This window comes from Rhamphochromis longiceps, linkage group LG18, assembly GCF_057381845.1.
Source record: "Rhamphochromis longiceps isolate RC_006_pf linkage group LG18, R_longiceps_female_GT1.1, whole genome shotgun sequence".
Lineage (NCBI taxonomy): Eukaryota > Metazoa > Chordata > Actinopteri > Cichliformes > Cichlidae > Rhamphochromis > Rhamphochromis longiceps.
In genome coordinates, this window is record NC_140574.1 from 24,356,344 (window position 1) to 24,375,442 (window position 19,099).

Sequence of the window (19,099 nt, forward strand, 5' to 3'; positions counted from 1 at the left end):
AACAAAAGATGCTATGTACATCAAAATTATTGGTGACTTGCTAATTAGAGGCTTTCAGCCTTTTTGACATGGTCTCTGCTTCATCTTGAAGCTTTAAACATCAGGCATCAGCGCCTAACCTGGGAAGCTGTTCATGCTCAAATAAGGTGAGCAGTTGTAATACTGACCACAAAGTTCCTGCCGCCGCTGAAACCAGAGCAGCAACAGCGGTGCGGCTGAAAAAAGCACCGGGTTTGTACTCCACCAGTACGAATGTTCCGCCTCTTGAATCTTAGAGCCAGCTGCAATTTGAGTGTGGCCATTCTGGGCCATGGATACAAGCTCTAGCGGTCTCAAAACTGTTTATTGACATCGAGCTAATAAGGTTTGTAAGCCGGGTAAAGAAACAGTGGCCGAATTGGTGAGTGTTGGTTTAAATTTTAACTTCTTTCACAGAGCCTGTTTTTATAGAAAACCAGACACCGCTAGCTTGTGGCAACCTAGCTTCCAGCCCGGTTAACGGCAGCTAGCTTGTTAGCTTCAGAGCGAGAATGACAGAGGGGAACAGTCCTGTCAAAAGGCAGCGAAGGCAAACACGATTTAATAACTGTCTTTTGCTGCCTGTTTTTAAAATCTTTGGGGTTTTGTTGTTCACCTCATGATGTAAGTAACATCGGCTGAGTTTGAAATGTTCGCTCAAATAAATTTGCCGGTGTTTTTTCCCGGCGTGAGTGAGTAGTTGCAAATCAAGAACAAAGATCTATTGTAGGCAAGCTAACCTTAACTGTTACCATCAGCGGCACCGGTATTATTATTATTATTATTTTACCATTTCACTCTACTAATTTCCCATCCTTAATATTAAGCCTTTAAACGCTGTCAGGTATCTACCTGACTCAAATGGGCTCTTTCCGTATATTATTTTACAACTGGCACATAGGTCCCTGTAATTTTAACGTGTTTAGTAAGATCGAGGCCACGTTAAGTTAAATTTTAATTGCTAATAGGAGGATTACAAGGACTAGACATACGGTAATAACGTTACAGATGTTCTTCATCCAAGCGAAGATTTACGGTATGGCTATTATACATTCGTACATGACGATTAACAAATTATTGTTGAATTCGCTATTTAGGGCCATCTATACGAATTCTGTGGTACATGCTGGTTGGTGTTTTGATTGCGAGTTTGTTAAACACAGATGTAAGTGGCCTCACCATAATATTAGATTAGTCAACTATAATTACCAAAGGAGTAGCATCAGAAAAGCATCTCGGTTGTTTAGACAGTATCCCCCCACACAGGTGTTTGCGTCATATAATCTCTCACTAAACAGAGATTATAAGGCAGAAATGTGGGCTATACTATAAATCCTGTATTTCACCTGAAGCTGAGTTGTAGATGTGGCAGCTGCTTTTGTGCTATCATAGACTTGCATATAAAAATCGTTCAGGGGATTTCACATCTTTAGTGGACACTGCAGTATGCAAGTATCCTTTGAAGTCTTAATAAAGGATACATTTTCCCCTCTGTTTGGGGCCCACTTTCTGTATTTGTGTTATGCACTGTGGCTCAATCTAATGGGACAAGAACAGCCTGGTGCAGACAGATTTCTTGACTGTGTCTAGCTTTTGTTATAAAGAATTGATGACCCAAATTCCAAATTTGCTAACTAATTTTATTTACAATTTTTTAACATTACATCTGTACTTCTTCTATTGGTTACAGATCTGACGTCAAACGTGTTAACCAGTGAATGCATAGAGTCAAGAAGGTCAGACTTTGTGACAATAAAGACGGTATCTGGACAAGGTACAGTGTTCATGTAGTCTCTCTGCCTTGGTTAAAAAAAACGGATGAATAATATTTAAACCAGTTCCAATAAATGAATGGCCTTGTGTAGGTGTGCCTTGGTTTCTGCACCACTTATCAGTTCTTTGTAATGTCAACGTGCAGCTGTGTGACTGTGAGCATGACAGCTGTGGACGGCCTTTCGGATAATGCAGAGGTGGTGGAAATGGAGGATGTGCCATCTCAGTTCTTTGTGGAGAAACACTCTTGGGAGGGCCTGCGAGATATTATCCACTGTAGCAGGAAGTACTCAGGCATGATTGCCAACAAGGCTCCCCATGACTTCCAGTTTGTGCAGAAAAATGATGAAAATGGACCCCACTCCCACCGGCTCTACTACCTCGGTAAGCCGCACAAAAATGCCCAGTATCAGCTTGTAATTGGTCATTTCTGTCTTTTTCTCAACTGTACTCCTTTCAGTTGACCTCAGTCATGCTTTTCTGCTCAAGGCAGCAGAGGATGATTGCCTCATAATACTAAAACAGTCACGGTGAAATGCCTGTTGTTTCTTGTTGACACTGCCTTTGTTGCTTTTCTTTGCGCTTACCAGGAATGCCTTATGGAAGCAGAGAGAACTCATTACTCTACTCAGAAATCCCCAAGAAGATTCGGAAAGAGGCCCTCTTAGTGTTGTCATGGAAACAGATGCTGGATCACTTTCAGGTGAATTCCCCATCTCTCCTCTCTCCTCTCTGTTTGTGCCACAACCAAACTACCCAGTATGTTGTTATTGAAGTCCAAAATACTATCCAACCACTATGAAGGGATGATGGGGCAGATGAAGGTGGTTTAATCATGTGTTTCTCATTTATTATGTTACATATAAATATATCGATTCATTAAAATCCTGAATCGATTTTTTAATATAAATTTATTTTGCCCGAAAAGCCAGAATCTCAGGTTAAACCTCACAAAATTTCAACAACCACCAAACAGCTAAATCAGTAAATGTGAGCAGGTACACGGATTCTGCACAAAGACGTAAACACAAAGCGCGGACCCGCCGACGCATCAGAATCAGTGAGATGTTGCCTTTCTCACCCGACGGCACGGACACTGTCGGGGCTGAAAGCCGACAGCTCGCTGATTCTGATGCTTCGGCGGGTCCGCGCTTTGTGTTTACGTATTTTTTGCACTAGATTCTGAGCTGCAGGTTTTATCTCTCTTCAACCAAAATTCACTGAACCAGCAGCAAAAGAAGCAGCATATTACGCTTCACATTTGATAAACATCGTCACGGATTCCTTCTTACTTTTGCTGCTTTGCTTCCACCACGATAAAATCACACTTCATGCACAGCTCTCTCTCTCTCTCTCTCTCTCTCTCTCTCTCTCTCTCTCTCTGTATACTTCAAGAACAGTTTCCCGTCTAAAAATCAGTTTTCTTTATTATTCGCTTGCGCACAATTATACCGTTGTTTACAGCGCTGTCGGCTGCTGTGTTTTTTTCCTTTTACTTACTTCTGTAAAGAAAGCCTCATTTCTGCCGTTCAATAGGCTACTGAACAAATTTAAACTTTTTAAAATTATGCAAAATTGCAAAACGCTTAGCTGTGTCTCTAATAAAACCTCTGTAACTTTCCTCTGCTTCACTTCAGCAGCATCAGGTGTTGTTCATATGTTGATTAATGGTTTTTCCTTCGTTTTTGATCTACTGCAGAATATTTGTATAAAATCCCAGGCCAGGAAAATCACCTTCATGTTTTTCTGTGTTTTATCATCAGCTACTTTGACACAAAGGCATCTGCTGTGATGCTTACACCTTTGATAAAGTCTCGCAAGTGTCAGCTTTCTTTTTATAGATAAATAAATATGGAAATGTACTGATGCATTATCTGAATTATAATATTTTTTACTGTCTGAGGCAAAATTTCCCCGATTCGAATCGATTCGGGACCTTGTGAATTGGAATCAAATCGATTCTAGAAATCAGTGACGATACCCAGCCCTAAATTTTTACATATATGTACCGTTGCATATGCACAGGTTTACACAGCAAACCTCTAAAAATCCCTTTGGTAAATTCAAATCTTATCCACATGTTTTCCTGTTGTTGCTCTAAGGCTACGCCGCACCAGGGGGCATATTCTCGAGAGGAGGAGTTGCTGAGAGAGCGTAAACGTTTGGGAGCATTTGGTATTACATCCTATGACTACCATTCCCAGACTGGACTGTTCCTCTTCCAGGCTAGTAATAGCCTATTCTACTGTCAAGACGGTGGCAACAATGGTTTCATCGTGAGTACAGCTGCTCAATTTTTTGCAATTCTTAGATTCTCTTGATTAAAGAATGGATCAGTACAGCTGTGTAAAGACACTGTTATGTTAAATACATTACTTTGGCTCATAAACCTTTAAATACTGTGTATCCGTTCAATTAGAGGGATACAGTACCAAGGAATACCTGCAAGGTAGAGATGATCTCTATCTGTGAGTCTCCTGTCAGACTTTCTTCCAGACACACAGTCAGTGAATAGTGTTATTACATAGAATAATGTTATAAGTTATTACATTTCATGTGTTTGTGTGATTAATGGCTAGAGCAGGAATGTTAGACTGACTTTGCGTTGTGGGCCACTTTGTTCTTAAGTGGGCCGTGAAACTGAAACTCCCCTTTCTGTCAGTGTAAAGAAGTGTAACTGCACATTGAATCCCTCCGACATCTTAATATAAGTAATTTCCACAGTACAGCTCAGTTTTTACCCATCAGCTCTAAAAGGCTGATGGGGGTAATGCTATCACCCTGCCTGGTGGACAGACAGGCAAGCAATGGAACACCTGAGTTTGTGAATGCAATAACTCAAAAACAAGGTGACATAGGAGTTTCAAATTGGTGTATCGACTACAAATCTTGGGAGAGTTAACATGTTTTAGATGTCTATCAATAGTAAAAGCTGTAAAACTCGGTTTGGGCCTTGGATTAAGATTCATTTAGATTGTTTGTCAGAGGTGCACTTCAGGTCTTTCTCCCCCTGTGCTTGTGCCTTTTATAATTTTAATGCAGCTTTTTAACCTGCTTGAAGTAACAGGGATTTCCTTAGACCCTTGTACATTACACTGTATTTAAAGAGTTTTTGGAGTGCATGATGCTGCTGCTGAATCTTGATGGGTTTAGCAAGATAAAAAGAATAAACAAACTGGTCGAATAATAGATAAATGAGATTTGTATAAACATACAACAACATCCTCACTGGTAGGAGAAATTGCAATAGCTCGAATGCATTGAGTCACTTTACAAAATCATGAGCTGGTCTGAGTCACTGAAAATAACCACGTGCATCCATATGGGTGGTCTGTACTTGCTGTCATTTACTTGGCTGTGCAGACCAACAATCTCAAGCTGTTATTTGAGCTTCTCTTTACAACTCAACAAGTATTTCAAGTCAGCAGATGTTACAGACGGAGTTAACTTAGTTTACAGAACTCTTTTTGATTGTCCTGATGTCTTTCCTCTAAACTTCCAATTTTTTTTTTTCATGAATCAGGTTAATGTTTTCATAAGGCTCTCGCTTTGTCCACGTAACATTCAATTTCCTTTTGACTAAGACTGTTTTTGTTGGTTTTAGCAGTCAGCTCCTGTAAAGCCTATGGAGATCAAGACCCAGTGCTCAGGGACCCGTATGGACCCCAAGATCTGCCCCGGAGATCCAGACTTTATAGCCTTTATCAACAACAATGACTTGTGGATAGCCAACATTAAGACAGGCGAGGAAAGGCGACTCACGTACTGCCATAAAGGTCTGAAGACTCAGTTTTTTTTTTATTTAAGCAGTATTTTTATTGAGTGAGCTTTACAAATTTCACACTATTAGTGTGTGTCTTGTTTTGGCACTTCATCTTCCCTGTTTTTTCTCATCCAATTTCACTTTGTAGCGCAGAGAGAAAACAACTTTGAGATCCCACATGTTCAGTTTTGTGTTTAGGCATATGAATATGGCATATGGATTTGAACCCATTTGCTAATTTATTCAATTTCTCCCAGGTTTAGATAATGTTAAGGAGGACCCCAAGTCTGCAGGTGTAGCAACTTTTGTCATACAGGAAGAGTTTGACCGTTTCACTGGCTACTGGTGGAGCCCCACAGCAGTAGAAGGTCAGCCGTATGTCTTTTTCCAATAGTACCAGCTCAGCTCGGCTCGGCTCGACTCAGTTTTTAGGGTTTTCCATTAGGTGGTAGTACCTGGTACCAGGTACTTTTTAGTACCCGCTTGGCCAGGATTCCAAGTGACCTGAGATCTGATCCAAAAAATGTGATGTCATCAGACTGCATGCGGCCGATTGTCAGTCAGTGGCGTCACTCGATGAGTCATGAGAGTGTCTCCTTCACAAAAATCGAAGCTGCCATTTTTTAAACCTGGCAATGAGAAAAAACATTGTGGTCCCCGAGCCTGACAAAAAGCCATACACTGAGCAGCGGGTGTACCATCACCTCGATGCCCTCTATTGTTATGGTGTTCGTGTTGCATACAAATAATGTCGCTGAACTTTCAGCTGCACTGCTATAACGACCCCACGTACATTAGGTGGCACTCAATTGTAATGGAAAACTTCCGAAACTGAGTTGAATCGAGCTGCGTTGAGTTGAGCCGAGTAGGTTCTCGGCTCAATGGCTCTTACTAACAAAAGCAATTCTTAAGGAACAATTCTTGCAGCCCATGTTATAGGTTCTGTTTCTTTGGATAAATTGCGTTAATTGTTTTTCTCCCGTCAGACCCTAATGGAGGTAAAACAGTGTACCTTCTGTATGAAGAGGTGGATGAAACAGAGGTAGAAATTATTCATGTTCCATCTCCGGCACTTGAGGAGCGGAAAGCAGACGCATACAGATATCCTCGCACAGGTCAGTGCAGGTTTGCACAATGTATGCACAAGGATTTAGAGTAGTGAAAACATACGCACACATTTCTACAACTTGTATTTTTTTCTAATCTCTTATTTACAGGTAGCAAAAATCCCCAGTCTACACTTAAACTGGCAGAGATCAAGACAGATCATCAAGGAAGAGCAAGTGTCTCACTTCCTTTTCTTCACTTTTTTTCTACGTGCTTTAGCATCTTCATTCTTTAGCATGATCTTTATCTCACGTGTGCGTATGCATGTGTATGTGTATTTACAGATAGTGAGCACACACGACAAAGAACTGGTCGCCCCCTTTAACTCCTTGTTTCCTGGGACAGAATACATCGCCAGAGTAGGATGGACGAGTGACGGCAAATAGTGAGTGTTGCAAAATTCTGCCACTCTCAGAATAAACCAGCATAAGAAACTATCTGATTGAGAACCTTTTAAAATTGTAGCTTCAGTTTGGGAGCTATGGACGTACACAACAGTCTCGTTAGTTTTTACAGAAGTTGTACTGGAGGGAACTATTTTTCATTCACGATTGCTCATCATTCCATACAAATCAGTCTTTTGATCGTTGTCTGCTCTCTGTTGTAGTGGTTGGGCAGTGCTGTTAGACCGCAGTCAGAGGAAACTGCAACTTGTTCTGCTGCCACCCGCCCTCTTCATCCCAGTGACAGATGATCCAGCTCTAAGACAGGAGAGTCTGGAGGCTGTGCCCACTAACACGCAGCCATACATAATCTATGAAGAAACCACTGACGTCTGGATAAATGTAAATGTTTTCTCACAGCTCTCTATGGTTACCTTTAAAATAAACTGATTAAGTACATTTATAAATTCTAATTATGACGCTTTCTTTCTTTCTGCAGGTTCACGATATATTCTATCCCTTTATTCAAACGACAGAAGATGAGTTTACTTTCATTTGGGTAAATGAGTCTAAAACAGGTTTCAGCCATCTGTATAAAATCACATCCCAGTTACAACCAGGCTGCTACCGTTGGATAGAGGAATACCAGCACCTAGAGGGTACGAAACTAGGAGATGCCTCTGCATTGATTTGAAATGAAATAATCAGATTTTTTAGGCTGATATTACTTTTGTCTTTAGACTCAGCTGTTAGCGTTTACATTATAGAATGTTGATTTTTACTTTTTTGTCCTCCAGGAGACTTTAAATGTGCAATCAAAGAAGAGGTTACATTGACCTGTGGGGAATGGGAAGTGTTGGCAAGACATGGCTCCAAGGTGAGTGCCAAATACAAAAGAAAAAAAATCACACTTATGAGAGATACAGGTGAACTCAGTAAGAAAATATTTGGGCAGTTCTCAATTTTAATCTCAAGTAATGATCATGAATTTGGAGTGTTGATTCTAAATCCTAATTTTAGGGTGTTTATAAAAAGACTGGTGCTGCAGTGTCTGAAGTTGACAACAGATCCACATCAACTGACATTTGGTATTTCCCTGGAGATTTTCTGTCAGGCTTCTGCTGCAGTCAATTTCAATTTTTGCTTGTTTCAGGCATTTTTTTGTTTTCAGTCTGGGTAAAACAGATGGACAGAAAATGTCTAAACATGTTGACATGCAAACACCGTCAAATGCTACTGAAGCTGAAAGATGACAAGTTAACCTGATGCTACCTTTAAAAAAATCACTAGAACACTCAAATATACATGTTTGTTTGAAATGTACATTTTACTGTATTTTCTGTATTTTGTACTCTGGAGTTCAGCACCAATGCTGACTAGGTGTCAGCTTTTCTAAACTATTTAATATATTACTTGAAACAAAGATTTTCCACTGGCTTTATTTAGGTTTGTCATGGACTACTTTATGGCATCTGAAATTGCTGTATTTTTGCTGAGAGCTGCTGTTTTCATTCACCTTCAAATGCTCTCTAATGTTTCCTTTGCTAGATCTGGGTCAATGAGGCAACAAAGTTGGTGTATTTCCAGGGCACCAGAGACACTCCTCTGGAGCATCATCTTTACGTGGTCAGCTATGAGTCACCTGGAGATGTGGTCAGACTAACTAAGCCTGGCTTCTCTCATAGCTGCTCTGTTAGTCAGGTACTATCATTTATTTGTGCACGTACCTGTTTGCTTAACTCTGTGTGCAAATTTCAGTAATCCAGCTGTTTATCCACCTGTTTTTTTTAACATGTTGCTCAACAGTTGAGTTGCTTTAACATATTTTACTGTTTTGAGTAGTTCTGGTGGGAACAAATACTTCAGTCAGTGCCAGAATTACATTTCAAATATATGAAAAATAAATAAATAAATAAATATAAGTGTTGTTGTCTTACACCTGGGGAAACAAGACCAGTCCAGATTAAGTACAGCTAATAGAGGATATAGAGAAGGTTTAAGTAAAGAGAGAAACTGCCTGCTTAAGAGCAGTGAGAAATAAAGCACTGGCTTGAAGGAAGCGTTTAACCTTCTCCAGGCAGGCAGTTACGACCTAACATCCTGATTACCCCACATACATATTTTATGAGGTTTTTTTACTCAGAAGTACCACTGCAGGACTTGGTTGTGCATTAGCAACAAAAAACTTAATTCGGGCCTGAGAGGGTTAAAGAGAGTGTTGACAGCATACTTGATAGTGTCTCATGTCGGGCTTTGTTGTAGTTAGTGATACAACTTTGCATCCCTCTTGCCTTTTATTTCCTTCCTCTTCTTTATAAGGCATCTCTTTCTCTTCTCTCTTCTTGCAGAACTTTGACTTTTTTGTCAGCCACTACAGCAACGTGAGTACTCCTCCCTGTGTTCACGTCTACAAGCTGACTGGCTCAGAAGGTGACCCGCTGCACATGGTTCCTGAGTTCTGGGCCAGCATGATGGAATCGCCAGGTAAACAGAGCCTGATGTAAAAAAGACCATGTAACATCGCTCGTACTAAAGACGGAGAGGCACTGCTTGTCAGCAGTGTGTACACTGAGATAGTATCCAAGAGCAACTGCATTCCTCTGTCTATAAGTGGTTAGTTCCAACGAAAAGTACTTGTTTGACGTTTTGTCAAACTAAAGGAAAAGTCAGCCAAGAGTCATTGTTTTAAAATCTCTCAAAGGATTTGATAAATTTGGTTTTCACATGGTAAATGTTTTGTTCCCTTTTTTTTTAAAACCTCTCTTGCAGTTAAAAAATTACAAGTCTGGCATTAAACAAAACAAAGCCTCTCTGTGTCAGTATAGTTTTGTGCAGAGGATAGTCTGTCCAAGTGTGAGTGTTCATATCAGGAGACGATCCTAAACATCATCACATTTCTTCTGTTTCTGGGAGCTTTGGAACTCCTGAAATTTAAGGCTTAAAGTTTATTAACCTCTTTAATTCAAACTACTTATCATGGACCAAACCATCACAATGGATTGTCTGTGAAGGTTCTCAGTCATCCAGGTCATCGTAGTCAAAGGAGCTTGCAAAGAAAAGCGTCTGGACTTCTTTAAGTTGCTTGAAGACATTTCACCTCTCATCCAGGAAGCTCCTTCAGTGTCCCTTTTGTCCCTTTTGTCCCTCTGTGGGGGGTCACTCCCACTAGGTTTATATCTGGGACTCTCCACCATTTGACCTTAGAACTGAAGCTTCTCGGATGAGAGGTGAAACGTCTTCAAGCAAGTCAAAGGAGCTTGCAAAGAAAAGCGTCTGGACTTCTTTAAGTTGCTTGAAGACGTTTCACCTCTCATCCGGATGAGAGGTGAAACGTCTTCAAGCAACTTAAAGAAGTCCAGACGCTTTTCTTTGCAAGCTCCTTAATCACAATGGATTGAAAATTGCTCTATATAAATTTTTTTAGCACTACGCCTTTAGTTAATGTAGTTTTCATTATATGGGTGTCAGCTTGAACAGTTTGTGCTTTGTTGGAAGAGTAGGAATTGAAGCAGAAGTCTTGATTTAGACTTTTGCAGGGAATTTTTGCAGACGGTGTAAACTATCTAGTGGCCGACATCGTTGCTAGCATTTATGCTTGTGCAGGTGCATTATGTGTAATTACCTTGTGGCCGTATCTTGGTGTTTTATGTGTGGCACCAGACGATAGACAGCATTTTATTTGTTTGTTTGTTGGTTTTGTTTTTTTCTGCCTTCATGTCCATTCCGATAAATTCTGCAATTTCCCACCTGAAATTTACTGACATTAGAGAGTCCTTACATTGATGTTAGAATTATGTTTCCTTGTATTTAGCCACTTAGAGAATAACAATCAATATACTAACTCAAAGTAGCCGAACATGCACAATGCACGAACAAGCAAATCACAGTCGATGCAATCTGTAGTTAAATTTCTAGAGAGGGGTGGTTGAGGTGAAGATTTCCCACTAAAACATAAATCCCTGTTAACCGCCACCCCATTGCAGGAGCTTCTACAGAGTTGCTTGTCATGATTGTGCTGTTAGCTGAAACAATGTTTTGAAGCTGTAAAAATCTGGCTGAGGGAATGAAAAATAAACCTGCAGCAGAGTCCAGCTGTGGAATATAGTACAGGTTCAAGAGTATCAGTAACCTTAAACACTAAAACGTTTCATTTTTTTATTCCCAAACAATCATTTAGTTCTGTAAAATGTTTTAGAGTGCTGAGGTTTTTTTCTGCTGTAACATTTGTTGACAAAGGGTTCTCAGGCATGCTGTATGAAGCACTTTGAGTAGAAAAGCTTTATATAAGAGAACCAGTCATTTCACAATTTACTTTTTTTTTATTACATAAAACCTTGTTTGCGTATGCCTAACCTGGTGACTGCTTGTTGATGTCATCCAGGTTGTCCGGGAGATTACAATCCACCTGAGATTTTCGACTTTCCGGGGAAGTCAGGCTTCCAGCTTTATGGGATGGTATACAAGCCTCACAACCTGCAGTCTGGGCGGAAACACCCCACTGTTCTCTTTGTCTACGGAGGCCCACAGGTTTGTAGCTGCATCTTATCCATCTTACTTCTAACTGTGTAATCATACGGCTTTGTTACATAAGATTTAATCATTGCTGCCTTCCCTTTGTGGCTAATAAATGCTGCTCTGAAAGTCTATTACTGTGTAAACAAAATGTTTCTAAGAATGTGATTATGTCTTTGTATATGTAGGTGCAGTTGGTTAACAACTCTTTTAAGGGCATGAAATACCTCCGCCTGAACACACTGGCTTCTCTCGGCTATGCTGTGGTTGTCATTGATGGGAGGGGTTCTTGTCAGAGGGGCCTTGAATTTGAAGGAGCACTGAAAAACAAAATGGTAAAGTTTGACACATACAAATAATAATCCAGTATCATTAAAGAAATAGATGTGATGTCAAAGCTCCAGCCGAAATAACTCTGTTTGCCTCTCCAGGGTCAAGTAGAGATTGAAGACCAGGTGGAGGGGCTGCAGTATGTAGCAGAGAAGTTTAACTTTGTGGACCTGAGCCGTGTTGCCATCCATGGCTGGTCCTATGGAGGTTTCCTTTCTCTCATGGGCCTCATCCAGCGACCCAATGTCTTTAAGGTTGGACTACCTGTTTACCCTCAAGCTGTCGTTTATTGTTAAAACCATATTAAACTTTTACCTATAGCCCAAAACATGCAGGCATTTGTTATTTAATGCAATATAAAGTGGAGAAATCATTTCTTAATTCTCCGTTTCCTTATTGCTCATAACCTCATTTGTGATGCAGTTGCCAGTTGCATCCACATGGTGTCTGTCTTGGAGTGTGTTAGCCATTAGTCATTATTAAGTAGAGATGTCTGCAGATACATCAAGATTTTTCTTGTGACATGCGTGCATATCAGATGTAAAACAATGACATCAGAATATACCATTAATAATCGTATTATAACACACACAGTAAGCCTAAACAATTACTCTCCTGCAAAGTGACTTCTTTCCAGATTAAGATGAATTCTTTTTCTTTTAATGTTATTTCTTTTCCATCCCTGACAGCTGGCTATTGCAGGTGCCCCAGTGACTGTGTGGATGGCCTATGACACAGGCTACACAGAGCGCTACATGGATGTGCCTGAGAACAACCAACAGGGCTACGAGGAGGGATCTGTGGCGCTGCATGTGGACAAGCTCCCTAGCGAGTCAGTACACACACACTCTTATTTAAGTTAACAAGAAAGAAAAATGTTTTTAAAATCAAAACGCACATTCTCTGCAGTTTCTCATATTGTCTCTGCATTTTAATAACGATTGTAGGATCTTTAATGTTATATTTTGGTTAAATGTGCTTCACATTTGGTCAGTCCGATACCTGTGTGCAACTGACAGTTCAAACACTTCTTAAAAAAATCAGTCTCATTCTTATGAAACACCTTTAAATGTGACTCTTAAAACATTTAAACTCTTGAACTCGTGCTTGTGCATGCCACACCTTGCCTCTGTGTCCTTGGGCTACTTGGATCATTTTCATTAGCTGAGGAACGTTGAGTTATTGATGTTTCAGTAGCGGGGTCTTCCTTTAAGTCAAAAGCTGTGGATTATTATTATTATTTTTTTTTTTGTATGTAAAATAAGTTCTGCTAACATTAAGATTGCATCCTGACGGAACCTCACTATTTAGGGTTCTAGCGATGACCTTAAAAACGTGATACTGAAAGAGAGAGTAAAAGATTTTTTACAACTGCATTTGTGTAATCATTCTGTAAATCTCTTTGTGCCACTTAAAACATTTGTAATGTTGGGAACATGTTTTTACTGTTCTCAGAACACGTATTCATTGCAGTTTAACTAATCACATCGTAACTCTCTTCTTCAGGCCCAACCGTTTGCTTATTCTCCACGGCTTTCTGGATGAGAATGTACACTTTTTCCACACCAATTTTCTAGTGTCACAGATAATCCGGGCTGGAAAGCCCTACCAGCTTCAGGTTTGTTTCATATCTTAAGAGCATAATACATGTGTGTGTGTATGTTTATGTTGTTCCAGCATTATCACAATCATGTTGTCCAGGATCAATGCTGCAGTTGATCACTTATGTTGGTTTGTTAGTGATAGTGAGTGATCGAACAACATCACTGGTCAGATGCAGGGCTGATCCTGGACCAACATTATTATTATGATAATATAGCCTATATGGTGATAATATAACATCACCAGCACTTGGATATCAGATCATGCTTCCAGAAACATAGAAGAAAGTGCACTTTTACTGCTAAGGGCCATCTTAGTTTTCACAGGATTTTCGCTTGTATCACTTATTTATAGTTCAATAAATTAACTTCAGTTAACATAATACAGTAGTTGGATTATATATTAGGATTAGGATTGTTGTTTTGAATTTTGAACCTTTAGTGTCAGTGGGCAGCTATTTCCATAATGACAGCCTCAATGCTGTGACACTTTGCATCGACAGCGTTCAGTGCGATCATGCAAAGCAGCTTCTTTTTCCTGCTGCGCTTTCAGTGCTTTCATTTGGAAATACAAGTTAACTCTTGAACCACTTCTCTGTCACCAACCAATCAAAATCAAGAAGTGTTGAGCTTCACAGTGTCAACTTCAACACGGGTAAAGGTTAAACGGCGCTTGTTTGTCCCTCATGGCCCAGTTATATATGGATAAGGGAGATGGTTTGTGTAACCTAGCAACAGCAGGTGCTAGGCTACAAAAACAACCTTTGTAAAGAAGGTCATGAGTGGCTTCAAAGGCAAAAAAGATATTTTCTAGATTAGATATGATTGGTTACAGTGGGGCAAAAAAGTATTTAGTCAGCCACCGATTGTGCAAGTTCCCCCACTTAAAATGATGACAGAGGTCAGTAATTTGCACCAGAGGTACACTTCAACTGTGAGAGACAGAATGTGAAAAAAAAAATCCATGAATCCACATGGTAGGATTTGTAAAGAATTTATTCGTAAATCAGGGTGGAAAATAAGTATTTGGTCAATAACAAAAATACAACTCAATACTTTGTAACATAACCTTTGTTGGCAATAACAGAGGTCAAACGTTTACTATAGGTCTTTACCAGGTTTGCACACACAGTAGCTGGTATTTTGGCCCATTCCTCCATGCAGATCTTCTCGAGAGCAGTGATGTTTTGGGGCTGTCGCCGAGCAACACGGACTTTCAACTCCCGCCACAGATTTTCTATGGGGTTGAGGTCTGGAGACTGGCTAGGCCACTCCAGGACTTTCAAATGCTTCTTACGGAGCCACTCCTTTGTTGCCCGGGCGGTGTGTTTTGGATCATTGTCATGTTGGAAGACCCAGCCTCGTTTCATCTTCAAAGTTCTCACTGATGGAAGGAGGTTTTGGCTCAAAATCTCACGATACATGGCCCCATTCATTCTGTCCTTAACACGGATCAGTCGTCCTGTCCCCTTGGCAGAAAAACAGCCCCATAGCATGATGTTTCCACCCCCATGCTTCACAGTAGGTATGGTGTTCTTGGGATGCAACTCAGTATTCTTCTTCCTCCAAACACGACGAGTTGAGTTTATACCAAAAAGTTCTACTTTGGTTTCATCTGACCACATGACATTCTCCCAATCCTCTGCTGTATCATCCATGTGCTCTCTGGCAAACTTCAGACGGGCCTGGACATGCACTGGCTTCAGCAGCGGAACACGTCTGGCACTGCGGGATTTGATTCCCTGCCGTTGTAGTGTGTTACTGATGGTGACCTTTGTTACTTTGGTCCCAGCTCTCTGCAGGTCATTCACCAGGTCCCCCCGTGTGGTTCTGGGATCTTTGCTCACCGTTCTCATGATCATTTTGACCCCACGGGATGAGATCTTGCGTGGAGCCCCAGATCGAGGGAGATTATCAGTGGTCTTGTATGTCTTCCATTTTCTGATGATTGCTCCCACAGTTGATTTTTTCACACCAAGCTGCTTGCCTATTGTAGATTCACTCTTCCCAGTCTGGTGCAGGTCTACAATACTTTTCCTGGTGTCCTTCGAAAGCTCTTTGGTCTTGGCCATGGCGGAGTTTGGAGTCTGACTGTTTGAGGCTGTGGACAGGTGTCTTTTATACAGATGATGAGTTCAAACAGGTGCCATTCATACAGGTAACGAGTGGGGGACAGAAAAGCTTCTTACAGAAGACGTTACAGGTCTGTGAGAGCCAGAGATTTTCCTTGTTTGAGGTGACCAAATACTTATTTTCCACCCTAATTTACGAATAAATTCTTTACAAATCCTACCATGTGAATTCATGGATTTTTTTTTCACATTCTGTCTCTCACAGTTGAAGTGTACCTCTGGTGCAAATTACTGACCTCTGTCATCATTTTAAGTGGGGGAACTTGCACAATCGGTGGCTGACTAAATACTTTTTTGCCCCACTGTACACACACAAAGAGCATGTGTATTAATTTATAAATTAATTTGCTGATGTTGGTTGATTGCTCTGTTTTCATTTTTAAAGGTCTACCCCAACGAGCGGCACAGTATCCGCTGCCCTGAGTCTGGAGAGCACTACGAGATAATGCTGCTGCACTTTCTACAACAATACCTCTAAAATCAGACAACAGGGGACAAGTGAAGTCAAATTCCCCTCTTCCTTCTTTTACCCCTCCCAACTGTCCGCCCACCTGTATTCTCCATGACCTCCCCACCCCAGCCCATTTCTAACTGTTTACCCTGTCAGCAAGAAACACATCAGACACCCAGCAGCCACCAGCTCCTTTCCTCCCAACCAACTATTCGTCTCACTTCTGCATTACATTTCCTCCTCTCTGTCTTCTTCTGTTACTCAATTGCTCTCCCAGTCTTCTTCACGCCCCCTTCACCCCCATGTACAGTCTGGAGAAAGGTTTACGTGCACGACATGTGGTGTCCCACCCAGAAAGCCGAACAAAGACTTGTGAAGAAATGTTTGCAGGCTGTGTCAGTCTGACTCATTGCTCACTCACATCTTCATTTCTACAGCCACGATGGTTTCTGCCAAACGTTATCAAATTGTTTTCCCGCCCCCTCAAGCCTATTTTGTTTACTCCAGTCAGAGGTAGAAGCGGTGGTTACAGTTCACAGATATGACATGGAAATGTGTCCGCGCATTTGCAGACGTAAACCTTTACAGTATACATGCATATGTAAAATACAGTTCATCTCATACATAAGCACAGACACTCACACCCACCCTCACAATAGCCATACATACTGTGGGTCTGTACCTCGGAGTTGGTGTAATAATCAAGAAAGGAAGAAAATCAAGGCTCTTCCTCTGTCTGTGTTTTTAGCGTTTGTTGTTTAAAATGAAATATTTTTATGGATTTTTATTCTTTTTTTTTTTTTTCATGAGTGCTGATGGAAGGCACTCATTGATGTTTTTGCGCCGTCTTACCCCGTCATATTACATTGCTCGAGATGTCTGCTTGCCTTCTTAACACATAATTTATATTTGCCAAAGTACCTCTTGACTCTTGATCATGCTGGTATTTCCCTTTTTTACTGCAATAAAGACAACAAGAGGGTGAGCACTGGAGTCTTACAACAGCTTTGTACCACCGAAATACAATTTGTACATGATAATGAATAAATGTATGAATCAATCACAAGCTTTCTTCTGGTGCAGTCTTATTGTTTTTCTACCTGTGAAGGGTTATATGTCTTGTTGTACTTCATATTTTCTGGGATTAAAAGGTTTTTTAAAATTATTATTTTAAATGTCAAGTGTGGCTTAAAGCCTCAATTAGACCCCCCGGCTCCTGTATTCCTCTTCACATCAGACCTGCACCTGACTTAAAGAAATCCACCTCAGCTACAAGAAGAGGGCTTTGAAGCTCCCCAAACATGTGGCAGCTGATGCTGTGGTAACCTTTAGATGTATTGAGTGATGCTTCATATTGATTTGGGAGCACCGCAGAGACTTAACTGGATTCCACTGCCCTTAAAATCACTTCAATAAACAAGCAGGCCTTTGGAGAAGAAGGAAATGGCAATATTTGATCCTTTGCTTGTTATTGCAAGCCTCTAATCAGCCATGTCTTATGTGATGGACCGTGCAGTGAAGGAAACTTAGGCACAGGTTAAAGTCCAAAAAATGATTTTTTATTTAACCCAAAAAACATAATTGGTTAACTCATGCAAAAAGAATCAAAATCTTGGGCCCATAAAAGAGGTCAAACTAACAAAACTCTACTCAAAGTTGACAACACAACTGATAACTCAAACAAACTGACCTAACTTAACGAGACAAAGGGGAAACTTAAATAGTGGCTGATCAGCCCACAAAAACAGGAAAAGGGGTAAAACACACAAAACCTAACTAAACCAAACATAATGAACTCCAATTCCCCCCCATGGTCCCGAGTTATGGCGTGAACCAATTTGTAGCCTTCCTTTAAACCTCGCTCCGCCCCTTTTCCACCTCTTGGCTCCTTAATCAAGGGACTGGAACAGCTGCAACTAAGGTAACTCAGAAAACAAAAGATTAATCATACATAACAGTGTAAACTAAAATGTGCGCACTTATTTTAGAATGCAGCGTTATGTGGATATATGAATTAACTAAACCAAAACCAGTTATTTATTGTCCTGTAAATAAATTCCTATATTTAAAGAAAGAAATGTGAATGCAATGTTACTTATAAGCCTCTACACTAACATGGTGGGTATTACCACTGTGTGGCTGTAAGTGCAGCCATCACATCTTATTAGTGCAATTAGACATTTAGGCATGTAGCCATGGTCAAAGCAGCCTTTTAAAGGTCAACCTGGACAATAGAATAAGGAATGAATAGTGATTTAAGTGACTGTGATTCAGAAACTGCTGATCTACTCGGATTTTCAAGCAAAATCTAGGGTTCATAGAGAATGGCCTGTTGTCCAAAACTGGACAACAGAAGATTGGAGAAATGTAGTCTGGTCTGATTATTCTGCAGCAAAATTCAGATGGTAGGGTCACAATTTGGCACAAATAGCACGAAAGCATGGATCCATCCTGCATTATATCAATGGTTCAGGCCAGTTGGCACACTTTTATGGCCCTTGGCACCAACTGAGCACCATGGACCTGAATATTGTTGAGCGTGGATCCATCTTCTGATGACTGCTTCCAGCAGGATAACACACCATGTCACAAAGCTCAAATCAAACTGGTTTCTTGAACATGACAATGAGTTCACTGTACTCAAATGGTCTGCAGAGTCACCAGATCTCAATCCAATAGAGCACCTTTGGGGTGTGGTGAAGGGGAGATTCCCATCACAGATTTGCAGCAGCTGTGTGATGCTTTCATATCAATATGGACCAAAATCTTTAAAGAACATTTCAAACATCTTGTTTAATCAGTGCCATGAAGAATTAAGGCAGATTCGAAGGTTAAAAGGGGGTCCAACTTGGTACTAGCATGGTGTACCTAATAAAGTGACAGCTGAAAACTGGTTAGATTCGTTTAGTGAAAGGTCTTGATTAAGGTTAATCAAATCTGTCTACCAGCTCCATTAAAGCTAATGAATTATTCTGCTTCATCTGGTGTGTGCTTAATTTGTTTAAAACAAACAAACAGAAACACTGGAC

General features: G+C 40.6%; 1 protein-coding gene across 3 annotated transcripts; it reads left to right on the forward strand.

Annotated features, from left to right (window-relative positions):
- The first annotated feature begins 240 nt into the window (after positions 1 to 240).
- On the forward strand, positions 241 to 16,980 carry LOC146648341 (dipeptidyl peptidase 9-like). 3 transcript variants are annotated; one of them, XM_085389325.1, is made up of 21 exons: positions 241 to 400; positions 1,709 to 1,792; positions 1,937 to 2,175; positions 2,382 to 2,494; positions 3,894 to 4,067; positions 5,396 to 5,567; positions 5,812 to 5,922; positions 6,541 to 6,669; positions 6,772 to 6,837; positions 6,950 to 7,046; positions 7,269 to 7,446; positions 7,544 to 7,703; positions 7,842 to 7,921; positions 8,593 to 8,745; positions 9,393 to 9,528; positions 11,426 to 11,571; positions 11,745 to 11,891; positions 11,988 to 12,140; positions 12,576 to 12,718; positions 13,393 to 13,504; positions 16,005 to 16,980. In XM_085389325.1, the coding sequence occupies exons 2-21, from the start codon at positions 1,737 to 1,739 to the stop codon at positions 16,095 to 16,097; spliced, it is 2,658 nt and encodes an 885-aa protein (XP_085245451.1). In that variant the 5' UTR covers positions 241 to 400; positions 1,709 to 1,736; the 3' UTR covers positions 16,098 to 16,980. The 3 variants fall into 3 exon arrangements, with proteins under 3 accessions (XP_085245451.1, XP_085245453.1, XP_085245452.1); XM_085389327.1 differs by having other exon boundaries at positions 5,399 to 5,567; XM_085389326.1 differs by lacking the exon at positions 241 to 400 and adding an exon at positions 496 to 642.
- Positions 16,981 to 19,099: the final 2,119 nt, after the last annotated feature.